This window comes from Camelina sativa, chromosome 4 (assembly GCF_030686135.1).
Source record: "Camelina sativa cultivar CO46 ecotype springtype chromosome 4, ASM3068613v1".
In the NCBI taxonomy this organism is placed as follows: domain Eukaryota; kingdom Viridiplantae; phylum Streptophyta; class Magnoliopsida; order Brassicales; family Brassicaceae; genus Camelina; species Camelina sativa.
Window position 1 is genome coordinate 30,134,992 of NC_141883.1, and position 16,488 is coordinate 30,151,479.

The 16,488-nt window shown below is 31.6% G+C and overlaps 1 protein-coding gene and 1 pseudogene across 2 annotated transcripts; both read left to right on the forward strand.

Moving 5' to 3' along the window:
• The first annotated feature begins 10,126 nt into the window (after nucleotides 1–10,126).
• Nucleotides 10,127–13,690, forward strand: LOC104782682 (zinc finger CCCH domain-containing protein 30). Its single transcript, XM_010507688.3, has 2 exons — nucleotides 10,127–10,488; nucleotides 11,079–13,690. The coding sequence occupies exon 2, from the start codon at nucleotides 11,102–11,104 to the stop codon at nucleotides 13,265–13,267; it is 2,166 nt and encodes a 721-aa protein (XP_010505990.1). The 5' UTR covers nucleotides 10,127–10,488; nucleotides 11,079–11,101; the 3' UTR covers nucleotides 13,268–13,690.
• Nucleotides 13,691–15,885: 2,195 nt separating this feature from the next.
• LOC147946343 (arabinogalactan protein 23 pseudogene) lies at nucleotides 15,886–16,353 on the forward strand (annotated as a pseudogene). The gene has a single exon (XR_015597648.1). The product of XR_015597648.1 is annotated as an arabinogalactan protein 23 pseudogene (transcript).
• Nucleotides 16,354–16,488: the final 135 nt, after the last annotated feature.

Sequence of the window (16,488 nt, forward strand, 5' to 3'; positions counted from 1 at the left end):
TTGCTATTTTCCTTTTCCTTGTAAAACTCCAATTTAATTAACCAAAAAAATAGTAGTTTTCATCTTTAATTCATCCTCAAACTATCCTTCAATATTGCTTTCTCAAACTTTATAAAAACTTCTCACATACATAAAACAACAGCAATCTTATATTATGTTTTGAATCACAGTTTTCTTTGTTGTTTTTGTTTCGATAGATTTAGTCGATCTTATATTGTTTCTTCGATCATCAACTTGCAAATAAAAAGATAGCTAGCTATCTTTTTTGTCATTGTTTATAAATTGTTATCCAAATTAGTATAATATATAACTATTCATAAATAATTTAGGATATTTTTCACATATAAATGTTTATGGCAAATAAAAAAATAGAACATTTGGGTATTTCGAGTCAAATTGTTAATAAGTAGTTAAATAAAAAGAGGGGTCAGCTTTGGACAGGAAGGGTTTGACGAGTTGCCTTTGCCTCGGTTGAAGAATTTCGGGCCCTATCAGTCTAGCACGTGTGTGTCTACATTCGCTTTCTTATCTTTTCACTCTTTTTGTTCGAAGCAAAACGCTCAAGTCTTAACGTTCGAATATAAAACTCGCTTGTTGAAAATGAAATAATACTATTTTGACATTTTTCTGCGCTAATACAATTAAAGTACTCGTTTAGAGGGTTGCTAATTTAATCACACGTATCCGAGATTTAAAAAAAAAAGAATTAAGTATATGACACGTTTTTTAATCAGAGAAAGACTTATTAAACTATAGAATGAATCTCGACGTCAAAGCACTTGTTTAGTAGAAGAAATTAATATACTCAGAAAAAAAATTGAAAGTAACTTTCATCTTTTCTATATATTTGTGTGTAGAAATATTACAGAAACAAATATTGATGAACGAGTAGTGGAAGATGAGAGAGATTCCCTTGCTAAGCTTTAAGTTATTTTTCACTTTCAAAAGGAAACTTTTCTTTTAACTTTCTACAGTAGAGAAATAATGCAAAATAGCTTTGTCATAAAGCTCATGCGTTGCATGCAGATTACAAGCCATGAGTGTTATACAAAAAGAAAGAAGTTATTATTGGATTATCAAATGAAAACTGTTTGTCGTCAAAGTCAAATCAAAACTTAAAAGAAATGACAAAAATGGAGATTTGGAGAAGGGGAAACCATGGGGCATGGGATATGCAAACAGAGAGGATGGGTTACGGGTACTGTATCATACGTTCTCTATTCAGAGGGTCCATTCATCACTCAATCTCCCCATTTTAACATGGAGCAGTTGAACAACTTGGACTAATTTGCTCCCTTTTTCGTGTTTTACGTCATTATTATTACTACTTTTCACCTTTTTTTTAAATATATATACTTTTTTTTATGCCAAATTAAAATTCAATATTTAAAAACCCAATAAGCCATATGACAAAAAACGTTTACAGAAAGTAGGATAAATTGACAACAATGTGTAATCCGTTACGTCAAAAAAAAAAGTTGTATAATCCGTTGGAAACTATATAGAATCTAGTATTAGTTAAGTTTGAGACATGGATTGATGAATGCAATTTGTTTCGACGGTTGTAAATCTCAAATTCGATTTCACATTTTTGAAAGAGAACTAGAAAACATACTCCAACCTTCTTCTATTTGAGAAGGTCAATATATAAGTCTTAGTAATCATGGAAGATATATCATCAATCTTCAAATCATCTCTTCTAAATTTCTACTAATCAAACTATACTAATAAAAAATAGGAGCTATAAGCTCTTAATACTGTCCACATAGAATTTTAAACAACCAATATAAATTTGACATATCACTTATTAACATTTTATACAATTTTCAGAATTTTCTATATTAAGAATTATTTTAAACTACCTATCATGATTTGATATGTCATTCATTAACATTTTTTAAATTTACAGAATTTTTTAGAAAAAGTAAAATTTTAAATTTATGGAAATAAAAAACCAAGCACAATATCCCACATCGGCTAGAAATTTTTTAGACAATGGTTCAGAACCAATATAAATAAGATTAATATGCTTCCAACAACGAATGAGCAGGAAAGCTTGATTTATCAGGCGTCCAAGTTTAAAAGTTTTATTTGGTTTAATCTGGTTTTTTATTTGATCAAATTAAAACTTTTAACAGTTTCAAAAAAATATTATAATATTTAAAAGTTCTTAGCTTTTAAAAAGTTTTTAAATATTATAAGTTTTAAATTTTAAAAGTTTAAAATATTATAAATATTGAAAATTTTTAAAAGGTTCAAATTTTATATTTCGAAACCTTTTAAAAGTTTAAATATTATAAATATTGATGCAAAACATAAATTATTTTATTTATCTACATTTATGCTTTTTATTTCTTATGAGCTGTAAAACATATTTTTGTGTATGATTTTATAGATGAGTTGATATTCTTTCATTATTTTTTTTGTTTTTGGATCTAAGGAAGAAGGATTGACATCGCAAGACTTTAATTTGATGTTTGAGTCAAATTTTGAGGTTTAAAGAAGAAATATGGACGACAAACACACATGTTTTATTAGCTATACATAGGCATGACCAGGGTTACGGTTGTCACGGTTAAGGTTTATTAACCATCGGTTATGGTTAGAAATTTTTGTAACCTTAACCAGAATCGTTTACAAACGGTTAAACAGTTACGTTTAAATACGGTTACAGTTCAAGCAGTTACTGTCATATACGGTTATGGTTATTTGATAATATGATAAGGTTGATATTATTTGATGAGAGAATATAATTGATATTATTTATTTATAATTAATATGTTCTTATAGTGTACTCATATTTCTATATATCATATGATTCATATTAAATAAATAATTATTAGTATATTTTATTATGTTTTTAAAATATTATAAACCAAGTAAAGATTTTGGTTTGAGAAGTTTCTAAACGCGTGGATCTAAAACCAAATAAGTATATGGATAAAATTGTCAATAATTGGGTGCATGTGTTGACTATGCTGGTAATCATGAATTTCACAAATTTTATGAGAAAAGAAATTATTTTGTTCTTGGAGTTTGATGGGTTAACAAGTTGTGTGGTAGTATAAAAAAAGGTTTTTCAGTGGAAGAATGTGAAGAAGTTGACGAGGAAGAAGAAGAAAAAGAGTATAACGAAGAACCAAATGGTAAAAGTTACGATGACAATTAACACAAAAATGGGACAATGAAAATGACAAGAAAAAATATGAAGAATAAGAAAACATTGAATAAAAAACACGAAAACATAAGTGGTAGCGATCAATTAAATATGAAAACGAGTTAAATTCATGATTATAAAATTGTTTCGTTTTTCTGGTGGTCAAAGAAAATGGTTTAGAATATGTGAAGTCATCAGTTTGATTTGTCTCGCCTGGACATCTAGTTAAATTTATGATTTTTTATCAGATTTGATTTTATAACACAATCGATTTTTATATTTTAAAAAATTGTGTATCTGAAATTTTATTTTTTCAAAAGTACTAGTATTAGTTTTTTATAAAATAATATTTTATTACTATAATAAATCATATATAATTTTTATCAAAATATATCAAATAAACTGATTTGTAGTGTGACGTCGATTCAAAACTAGTACTGATAAAAAGAAAGAAAACATAGTAAACACAAAGTCCTTAATAAAACTAGGCCTATTATGTTATCTTTCCACGTTACGGGCTCAGTAGTATTCACCTACTAGCTAATTGGGCTTGGAGTTAGGTTTAACTCGCTCCAGTCATGAAACTTTACATTTGTCTTTTTTCCCGACAATGACATCAAATGAATATTATTCGTTAGAAAGAATAGAATTATACTATATTTATTATATATATCGTGTCTATAGTGCATGATGTGCATCTTACGATATTTCATCTATTTGAAACAAGTACATGGACCCCCACAATTGCGATTATTAAAGGAAAAAAGAAAAAAGAGAGAAAAAATGAGGAGCCACAAACAAAGATATCAGAAGAAAAGTTGCATCTACGGTTCGTAACATCCCATATGTCCCAAAATGGACCGAGGTTGGGTTCGGTTGTTTTCTCTTGTTCATATCACTTGACGTATATAGATAGCTTTTTCTTTTAGATATAATTTTGAATTTTCTATATTTCAACATATCTTATAATATTTTTACGTGTATCCTGTAGAAATACATTGCTGTACTGCTATTTTGTCCTGCAAAAGTTCTTGTACCGGAGTTTTTTTTATCATCAATCGCATCGGTAATTTTTTTAACTGTCGATGATACGATTTAATCTGTGGTGTTATCAAAAAATTATATATTCTCTAGAAAATGATGATATATATAATATGAGAAATATTTTGTTCCTCTATTTAATGTCTACACACTCAACATCACCAAACTCTTTGAAAGCGAACATATCTCCATTCAGTAGCCATCTCACCACATGACCTTCTCTTTAAGCTTGTCTCTTGGCACATATATAAACGTTAAAGTATGAAAACGAAGAATAGTATAAGAATCCATAACTTCATATCAATCAATTATTTATTAGGAACGTAACATCTCGACTGTATTATAATTATTCTATGCAGAGATTAAACATCCGAATTCAGTTTCCCATATTGTAGAGATATATTGTAGCTAGTACATTGACGTGTTCATTTCCAAAGAGAACTGAGACGTCATCTGTCTCCTTTTGAATTGCCAAATGGTACCCTTCTTCTGAGATTTGTGAACACTCACGAATTTCATATGAAAATCCATTTCAATAAGACAATATTTTAATTCCTAAATTTCTTCTCAATAATTATGGACCTCGATTGAGTTTTTGTTAGGTACTAATTCAATACAAAATTTCAGCTTTACTTTATTTTCTACCTAATTGTTGATGAAATGAGTTATAACTAGCTAGTACTCACCCTTACTTATATTTTACTAGTACTGTTAGTTAGAATCTACTTAATTAAGTGCGCAAGCTGAAAAATATATCCACCAAACTGTTGACATAAATATGTGAATATTTATTATCTGATAAATGTTTTTGGTTTAAGGTTTTTATAAATAGTGTAAAAATTAGCAAAAATAAATGTTAAATACATTATCTAAAAACACGAAATTCGAATATATTCGTCATCGTGACCGACATATCAAGTGATAACAACTTACAAAACCTACATGTACTGTTGGCATTTTTTTTTGTTTTTTTTTCATATATGTATAATGTATTGTTGGTTTAGAAGATTTTTTTATTTGTGTGAAGGTCATATAGTACCAACGATGTACTTTTAGTCACAAACCTACTCATGGGATGGAAAAGTCACCTTTTAACTATCAACAAAAATTTGTTGCATATATGATAAAATGTGAATTGTAAACATTAAAAGTTTTCATAAATAATACAAAAAACACAAAAAAAAATATGACAATATGAACGAAACCAATGGTGCTAAATCTATCGGCTATCGGAGAGTGCAAAACGTCATCACATAGTTTTTCTTACCACTGTCGTAACATATCTATAATTATGGGGCCTTATCAGCATAAAATAAAATTTAATTACATGAACAAAACCAATGATGAGAAATTAATTGGTTACGTGTAAATGCAACCCATTAGCACAAAACTGAGTTTGAGTTCTACTGCATTGCAAATGCTAGAGAGGTAAATGTTGACCTGAATTTCCTGAAATGAAAAAGCAAAAAATAAAACGAAATCTCATTATTGTTAAGTAACGAGAGAAAATGAAAGCATATGATAAGATAGAGGGGATAGTTGGAAGAAGTTTGCGCCCTGTAGATGCAACAAGGCGATTAGAGTTGGGGACCTTGGGGTAAGTGTTCACGTGGAAATCAAACAAAAGAGAGACTCAGACAAAACACCACAAAGTAAAACACACAAACTCGCATTTTCCCTTTGGCCAAGTTTGGTCACTATCGGGTCCCTTCCATTATTGCTACTACTCCCCTAATTCTCACATACACACACGTGTCACCTTTTCTAAAAACCGATTGTAAATTTTAAAATGGTATTTTAGGTTATATAGAACCTACAGTTAATATCAAGGAAATAGGTTACCACATGTTTATTATTGATCAGTTTTGAATTAGAATTTCTGAAAATTTACATGGTATTAAAGTCCATATTATTGATCCAAATAGGTTTGTCAAATATGATATGTTATAAAACAAAAAAAAATGATATATTAGTGATTACAGAGTAAAATAATATAATTATTAAGCAAATTTGTAGTTATTAAAACATATTATCTTAACAAAAATACTAATGCTAACTGATTACAGTAAAACCTCTATAAATTAATACTCTATAAATTAATAATCACTATAAATTAATAAATTTTGCTGGTCCCAAGTCGGGCCAGTGTAAAAATTAACAATATTCGATAAGATAATAAGATAATAATTTTTTTGAAATCTCAATGTAAAATATGGTCCCAATAATATCATAAATTAATAATCATGTAAATTTTATATATATATATATATATACTGATATAATAGTGTATGTTTCTCCTAAAACTCATTTCTATAGAACATTTGTAATGTTGTATTTTCAAACTATGATGATATCTCTAAAATATTTTATAACATGTCATACAAATAATTAAATTTTAAAGTTTTAATTTTTAGATATGCATCATTTACAATTTGATAATTAGACAGATTATTAAAATATGAAAATTTATATTATTATTATTTATAAATTTGAATTTATGTATGTCATGTGTATAAGTCAATTTGTTTATAGTATTTGTAATTTATTGTCAATAATGCTTTATAAATATTACAAGTTCAATTCCTAAACCATAAAATTTATAACATCCGAAAGTTTAATCTTATTTTGCTATAATTGTTCCAATTCATAATTTAAAAAAAAATAAACAATTAAAAATATATCTATAAATTAATATCACTATAAATTAATAAAATGTCTTAGTCCCAACATTATTAATTTATAGAGGTTTTACTGTGTATGGATTAAATAGTCAATTTAATAACAAAAATATATTTGCTGTTTTTACTTTTTACTTATATCCTTTTTTATATTTTTGAAACAATTATGTTAATTTTGTATTTAATGGTTCTAGATTTCTTTTTGCTATAAACAAGAATGAGAATTTTGTAGCTGATTTAAAATAGCATTCGACCCATATTACTGTACTCATGAGAAGATCGACGCTGTTAAGTTTTTTTTTGGATTAACAATCTTATGAGTGATGATTGGTCATTAATTAGTTAATGTCGGACTCGTTCTATTAATCTTGTTATCCACATGATCCAAAAGTCATCTCTCGTGCATTAGCATGAGGATAATGCTTTTTCTTAATTTTATATACTTTTATTTCCTTATCTGTAATAGGAATATTAATGGATGGAGCATCCACTGAGTATTATATGGAGACGAGAATTTATCATCACTTATAATAATTAGTGAACGGAGTGAAGCCTCGCGAGTGTTCTCCTCCCACTGGACGAGTGATTGAGGTCGTCAAAACTCGAGCAATAATGACATATGATTAATCATTATTATTTCAAATTAGTTAAAGTATGGGATCAGGTAAAAAATAGAAGTTAGATTAACACGATAAACATTAAACAAAATTGCCGACATCAAATTTTTTGCCGACATAAAAATGAAATAACAAAAATTATTACGTCAGTAGTATTCGAATTTAATCGTTACAGAATTTATAAATACATTTGAATTTGAGTGGAAAGCTTTTCCAATAAATCCATCCTGAGACTATTCTGAAAGGCTTTAATCAATAACTTAGACTGTATAAATGTATATAATGGATTTTCGTTCATATATTACTGATGCATCTTAATTATAAACCTTTTACCACTATTAATTTATACTACAATATTAATCTTCTTCTTCTTTAATCTTTTCAAATTGGTTATAAACTTATTATTATAAATTTGGTTTCAATCAACTGAATAATAGATCTTGTATATATACAGACAGTTTTAGGTCAGTACAAAAACATTTGAAAAAACGGTAAGTACAAAAGCAAGCCGGTTTTTACTGTTGGTTTTGTTGGACCACCCTAAACATTTTCTATGGATTACTGAAATTATTTTAAATTTCCTCTCGAGATGCTTTATGTTTAAAAAAAAAAAAGCAAATTATTGAAAGTAAGTAAATTTTCATCTCTTTAAGTTATTATATGACTATTATATAATTTGCAACAACCATAATTATATACAATGATGACATTTCTGTGTTAGTTTATTTTTTTCTCCCTAATATTGTTGATGCAATGTTTTAACCATCATTTGGAAATGGGGATATGTTCTCTGCCGAACCAGAATGAACCCTTTTAAAAGAAACAACAATCAAATTTCAATATTGAATAAGTTTTAAGAAAAACTAAAGTTTAAGCAATCTTCAAAATAAGCTCTTCAATCCAGGCTAAAGATATTAACATCTCAACTTCGTTCAAATGGTTTTGTATTTATAAGTCTAAATAATAACAACAAAATTCAGTAAAAACAAATGATCTGGTAATAGTGACAAAAAAAGCCAATGATGGTGCTTTTCTTACAAAATCTGGAATAACTTATAACTCTATAGTGTAATTAAACAAAATTGGACGAAATAGCTGAAAATTTTATCTGAATATTAAGACTTTAAGAGCAACCAGTGCATCTGCCATTCACTAATTGAAAGAAAAATAAAATTTTGTCAGTTAATAAATGAAATTCAGAAGAATTCATTTGATTTATTTGTTTTTAAAAATAAATAAAAAATCCAAGAAGATTTCATCAGATAAGTTGGTAAATTTTCTTTACTCGGATACTAACTCCAAAATTGATTCTCAAGCTGCCAGCATCCATTGATTTTTTTTTTCATATTTGATTTTTTTTTGTTTTTTTTTTTTACTTTTTTTTTTCGCAAACACTACTCCATGTTAATTTCAATATATAGAGGATTTTTTTATTAACGTTATCCTTCTGTTTAAATTTTGGGTATTAAGTTTTAATAAAACCAATGCTGGCAAAAAAACTACTGTATAATGGGAAATATAACCATATTTCAATTCTCTCTTTAACTTTTTTAACTGTTTTGGAAAATTTATTATATTTGGTGCAGTAGTATAATTGCTTTTCAGTTTTTTTTTTTGTATTGATATAAAAATATCTATTTTACAACATAAGGCCCACTTCTTATTTTCTTCTTCTCATGGTTTATGATTGACTCTCTCCACAATTAAACTGGAATTAAATAAAATATGTCACGTCCGTTCCCCCCCCCCCGTACGCTTGGCGGACGCCAGTTACCTCTTTCTTAAATATCGTTTAATAATCCCTCTCAATTACGCCCCCCCCCCCCCCCCCCCCCCTTCACACTGGCTACTGGTTGCTCCCGTTTACTTTCTCTTCACTTATCACCCCATCCATACCACCGGGTCCACCGGTAACACCCGGTCTCATCCCATTGAAAAACCACGTGTCGTATTGTGCTCATCGCTCAATGTTTTATTCCACGTGTCACAAAGGTTAAAAGAAAGGAGTAAATACGATTTCCTTGTAAGGATAATTTCGGAAATTAATTGTAAAACCTGACGAAGAAAGGAGAGCGTCACCGGAATAAGTGAGCTAGCTCATCAGTAATCGCCACGTGAGCAGACAGAATAGGCTATTTTTTTTTTAATTACGATGTAACTTGACTCACTAGATTGCTAACCCCCATTATTTTAAGTAAGGGGAAATTACTTACTGGGAGAATTTTTTATTGAAACAAAAGGGGGACAAAACAACAAAAAAAGAGATACATACATGCGTGTCCACTTCCTATGTCAGCCAATCATAACCTGCCATATCAGACGATAGAAGTCAGAATGACGATTTTAACCTTAGGTTTTTCTTGTTTTAGTTATGACGTGGAGTTTCCTTATTGGTTGAGGTGATTTTAAAGGGGTTTAGAATAAGAAGATCTCTCATATTGTAATTTGTACTTTGTAGTAGTAAAGCGCTTTTGTCTTTTTTTTTTCTCTTAGGAAAATAATAATGTTATTTAAAAAAAAAATTAGCTTTTCGCTATTGGATAGCGAAATTTATTAAATTTTTTCATTGAACGAAAACGAAGTGTCGAAAAAATTGTTTCTCTATAAAAAAATAAAAATAATAAATATTTTTTATTTTATTTTTGGGGTTGAAATTAAATACTTTTCTAGTGAGATCTGAGCTTGGGAAATGGAGATTGTAGAAGAACAAGCTCTCACCATTTCTTCTTCTTCTCTCTAAATATAAAGACTTCACCCGATTGATTCTTTTATATTCTCTTTCCCAGATTTTTCTCGGGGAAAATTCTTTCTTTTCCTCTCCTCTATCTTCTCTCACTTGTGTTCGTTCGTTCCTTAACACTCCCCTTCTTCTCTTTTTTTTTTTTTTTTTTTTTTTTTTATATTCCTAGATCTATTAGAAACTGATTTCGTTTCACGATTAAACCCATCGAAGTCTTCGTGCAAGATTTGTTTTAATAGAGGATAATAAAAAAAGGTGAGAGATTGTTTGATCATCGGAAGCCTCTAGCTGCTCGATGTGGCTTATGGAATAATTTTTTTTTTTTCCCTCTGTTTCTGATGATTTCAATATTTCTATGTCGTTTGTTATCTCTGTGGATATATATATAAAAAAACGAGTAAATAACATGCACCAAAGATTTATTTGTGTTTTTGCCTATTTGACTTTAGTTTTTCTGTAAAAAAAAAAAAGATCGGATAAAAGATTTTGTTTGTTCTGATCGTTTTTTTTTTGTTTTTCGCTCTCTCTCTGTTCTATTTTTAGAACGTCATCTTTGCTTGATTCTTCTTTGAAATCTGTTTGACCTTGCCTGGTTTTAATTCGTTAAAGACATAGTCTTGTATTTCAGACAAAACCTTCTTCTTGTCTGAAAATGACTTTACCTGTAACTTGAGTATTTCCGATCTAGTTTCTCCAAATCAATGGATAAGAAGAGAATCAGAAAAATATTCTCTTTTTTGGTTTTTCAATATATCTTATGATCGATTTTATTATTAATTTTTATATATATGAGTGGTCTTTTTTTTATTGAGTTTGTGATTCTTTTTTGCTGATGTTTTTTACAGAATCCGATTCCACAGATGGAAGTATGTGCTGTGGATCAGACCGATTAAATCAGATCTTGTCATCAACATCTTCGTCGCCAGTTTCATTTGAGGATAACAATCTTGTTACAAACTTAGTCATGAATCACTTGAGAGTCGAAACAGAGGATACCTTTGCGAGCTTGCTTGAGCTCGCTGCTAACAACGACGTGGAAGGTGTAAGGCTGTCTATTGAGAGAGACCCTTCTTGTGTAGACGAAGCTGGTCTCTGGTACGGTCGTCAGAAAGGTTCTAAAGCTATGGTCAACGATCAGAGGACTCCGTTGATGGTTGCTGCTACTTATGGAAGCTTAGATGTGATCAAGCTTATTGTTTCTTTGACTGATGCTAACGTGAACCGCGCTTGTGGGAATGATCAGACCACCGCGCTACACTGTGCTGCTTCTGGTGGGGCTGTGAATGCTATCCAAGTTGTTAAGCTGCTTCTTGCGGCTGGAGCTGATTTGAATCTTTTGGATGCTGAAGGTCAACGAGCTGGTGATGTTATTGTTGTTCCTCCTAAGCTTGAAGGTGTTAAGCTTATGCTTCAGGAGCTTCTCTCTGCTGATGGATCATCGACCGCTGAGCGTAATCTACGGGTTGTTACAAATGTTCCGAACAGAGGGTCTTCTCCGTCGCATTCTCCTACTGGAGAGAATGGTGGGTCGGGGTCTGGCTCTCCCCTTGGTTCTCCGTTTAAGCTGAAATCGACTGAGTTCAAGAAAGAGTATCCCGTTGATCCGTCTTTACCTGACATCAAGAACAGTATCTACGCGACTGATGAGTTCAGAATGTATTCCTTCAAGGTTAGGCCTTGCTCCCGTGCTTATTCGCATGATTGGACTGAGTGTCCTTTTGTTCACCCGGGTGAAAACGCGAGGAGAAGAGACCCGAGGAAGTTCCATTACAGCTGTGTTCCGTGCCCGGATTTTAGGAAAGGAGCTTGTAGACGAGGAGATATGTGTGAGTATGCTCATGGTGTGTTTGAGTGCTGGCTACATCCTGCTCAATACAGGACACGCCTTTGCAAAGACGGAACAGGCTGTGGTCGGCGTGTTTGTTTCTTTGCGCATACACCTGAGGAGCTTCGACCTTTGTACGCATCCACTGGTTCAGCAGTTCCTTCGCCTCGTTCGAATGCTGATTATGCAGCAGCTTTGAGTCTACTTCCTGGCTCTCCATCAGGAGTCTCTGTCATGTCTCCTCTTTCGCCATCATCAGCCGGGAATGGGATGTCTCATTCGAACATGGCTTGGCCACAGCCGAATGTCCCTGCTCTGCACTTACCTGGAAGCAATCTACAGTCAAGCAGGCTAAGGTCTTCTCTCAATGCAAGAGATATCCCGACAGACGAGTTCAATATGTTAGCGGATTACGATCAGCAGCAGCTTCTCAACGAGTATTCCAACTCATTGAGCCGCTCTGGTCGGATGAAATCAATGCCTCCTTCGAATCTTGAAGATCTTTTCTCAGCAGAAGGCTCTTCGTCTCCTCGGTTTACTGATTCCGCTTTAGCTTCCGCGGTGTTCTCGCCCACTCACAAATCCGCTGTGTTCAACCAGTTCCAACAACAGCAACAGCAGCAGCAGCAGCAGCAGAGCATGTTGTCTCCAATCAACACAAGCTTCTCTTCACCAAAGAGCGTCGATCACTCATTGTTTTCAGGTGGAGGAAGAATGTCTCCTCGGAATGTGGTTGAGCCAATTTCACCAATGAGTTCTCGTGTTTCCATGTTGGCTCAGTGCGTGAAGCAGCAGCAGCAGCAGCAGCAACAGCAACAACAACAACATCAGTACCGTAGCCTTAGCTCCAGAGAGCTCAGAACAAACTCAAGCCCAATCGTTGGTTCACCGGTAAACAACAACAACAACACATGGTCATCATCCAAATGGGGTTCCTCAAATGGTCAACCGGATTGGGGAATGAGCTCAGAGGCGCTTGGTAAGTTGAGATCATCCTCATCGTTTGATGGTGATGAGCCTGATGTGTCATGGGTTCAGTCATTGGTGAAGGAGTCTCCAACAGATGCCAAAGAGAAAGCAGCAACATCATCTTCCTCAGGGGAAAACGTGAAGCAGCCAAATCCAATGGAACCGGTAATGGATCATGCTGGGCTAGAAGCTTGGATTGAGCAAATGCAGCTCGATCAGCTTGTTGCTCAGCAGAACTGAGAGACCAAAACCAAAGCCTCTCTCTATATGTGGTAGATAAAAACCTCTTTTTTACAGGTGGTGGGTGGTTGTGGTAGAAGGGTAACAACAAGATTAACAAAGAAGAGAGGAGAAAGAAGTTTTCTTTGTTTTTGGTCAATTAATTTTCACAACAAAAAAACAGTTTTTTTATTTTATTTAGAGAAGAGAAGAAGAGGAACAAAACAAGAAAAAAGCTTATGGGAAGAGAGGAGAAGAGAGAAAAAAAACCTTCTTGGTTTTTCTTTCTCCCATTTTCAATTTTTTTTTTTTTTTAGGATTTCTTTCTCCCATTATCATTATTATTATTATTGTTATTAATATTATTATTTTTTATAATTATTATTGTTATGACTATTTGTTATCATTTTGTTATAATGAGTATCCTAGAATTAAATTCTATAATCTCTAATCTTGTTAGTTTCTCAGTGTTCTGTGCTTTGTGGGAGAGAACAAGAAAAGCAAATTCTTGTGAGACATGTGTCTAGTACTAGTTGTTAAACGACTCGCTATCTAATTTGCTTATGTGAGCATTAGTGCTATAAATAAATATTTTTGTTTTCGGGTAGAACTGAGTGGGGGCTAATCTAATAAAGGATTTATTTTAGATATCTTGGGGGATGTGGATGTGGTTTTATGGGGCAGGTGACAGTGATATATATCTTTAAATGTAATATAATAAAGATTCTTAAGTAAGTTCTTTACTTTTTGTCAATTCTTGATAACACTGATCAACCACAATTTTTTCACCTTTTTAAATGCTTTGGAATATGCAAATTTTGCTATGTGTTGAGGTGGTGGCCTGGTGGGTTGATTTTAATATTCGGCTAATTCTTATTAACACTACTATACATTATCTAAAACCGATTAAAATTGTTATATCCTTGGTGCAAACAATTTCAATCCTCGAGCTCACGTGATTGTTCTCCTTGGACTCTTTCTTATCATTATTCTTTGATCAGGAAAAAAAAAAAAGAAAAAAACAAAACCAAGATTAGTGCGAACATGTTTATTCATTCTCTGTTCAAATATTTTGTCTTCTATTGCTAGAGTGCTATTAGTATGATGTTTAAGTTGGTCTTTTAACGGGTAATACTTTTCTATAAAGACTTTGAAAAAAAAAAGAGATCAAATGGATTTGGGAAAAGAATAAAAATAGGTGATCGTCACCTTTTTCACTGATTAACTTTCGGTGCATATGTTTGTTCTTAAGTGATTTTCTTTATCACCTTTTTTTATATTTCCAATTAATATTTTAATTTACGAAAAGCTTTGCGGTGATGTGATCATACACATAAAAAATCACAAGACTTATTATATGCGGAGTATCTTATTCAAGATAACACCAAAACCTATTGAGAATATATTATACTCATGAAATATATTTTCTTACGTTTTTATAAGAATTTATTCTTTTTTTTTTTGTAAAAAAATATATTATTTTTTGGATTTAAAAGAAAAAGCTGATTGCGACGCGACTTTAATCAAAACGAAACAGAAAGAAAAAGAAGCATAAACAGAAGGAAAAAAGTAGGGTGAAGAAAAAAACATAGCAGAAGCTAATTCATTCCTTCTTCCCCCTTCTAATTATTCTCTTTGGTATTCCCAAAAGTCTTCAAATTTCACTTTGTTGTTATTCATTCATTCATTCGAAATGTTAATACCAAAATATTTACGAGCAAAATCTACTTTATTAAAAAAGATTTAAGGTTTTTGATATAGTAGTCCTTTTAGGTTAGGATTAGAGGAACAAGCAGCTACTAAGTACTATCTCTCATAACAGAGATCACCCACCTCTCTAACCTAATTTAACCATTTAAACAAAACCATGTCTGTCTAGTGGGTTTAGTCATTAATGGGCTTTAAGCTCTCTAAAAATCCATGTATACGAAAACGTATCCATTAATCAAAACATTAAAAACAATTTAAAGAATAACAAAGCCATTCAAGCATCCCATCTAAAAAATATGACCAGTTTATCAAATCTCATTTTGAGATACAATTTATGGATTAAGTGAAGTTTTTTTGATCAACCATCACTACTACTACGTTGAAGATTACGTGCTATGCGAAGCCATGATGATAAGTTCGAGTGTTAGACTAACCGAGAAAGATGACGAAAGGACTACTAATTAACGAATGTTGAGCCTACTCTAGAAGAGCTGATGAATTCATTAATTATGGAATGTTTCATCGTTTTTAACGTTCCATTATTTATAGCCATTAAGCATTTAGCAAATAAAAACCATCACTCATCTCGACCGACTATATAGTATTCAACTATCCAAATAATTCTTTTTCAGCCAAAGAACAATCAAGTTATTAAAACATAAAAAATTAATATATGGTAGATACACTCATACACGTAAATGGTGATTTTGACCAGGTAAAAATATGGATGGAAACGCGTAAATTACTCCAAGCCACACAATGGAATAATTAAGAATTTCAAATGTGAGGTTCCTACTTCCTAGTTCCTACATTATTGATGTAATTTCTTAATTTTTGTTGGTAAGATACTAATTCTAAATATTAACTTTTTCTAAAAACAACATAACTACCTCCCGTATAAATCCCCTTTAACCTCGTCCAATTATACTCAGACCTGCGAGAAACAAAAATAAAACAAAACTACAAAAAAAAAAAAAACTACAAAAAAAAAACTACCCTTTCAGGTCTCAACTAGCAATGGAGATGAAGAAGATTGCCTGTGGAGTCGTTTTTGCTGCTGCTTCCATGACCGCCGTCATGGCTGCAGAGGTCGGAGCTCCAGCACCAGGACCCGCCACAAACGGAACCTCCGTAGCCGTACCGGCTCTTGGCTCTTTGGTTGGAGCCTCCCTTGTGTCTCTCTTCGCCTACTACTTGAACTAAGCTCTTATTATTTAAAGGAAAACGAAGAAATATTGATGTCTCTTTGTCAATTTCTACTATGTGATCCAATTTTGTGTGTGTTGTTTAGACAGGCATACTGAATAAAACAAAAAGAGGAATTAATTTGATTATGGTCAGTCATGTTTTTATGTAATGCTGATTAATAAAAGTATATATGTGTTTTTCTCTTTTCATTTATTTTCCTTATATTTAGGTATATATGATCTTTAATTACCAAGTTAGGTTTTTTTTATAGGTATATGGTCTTGACGAGTCTTTAATAGAATCATATAAGAAAGTGGAATTAGGAGAGATCTAGTAGAAGATTA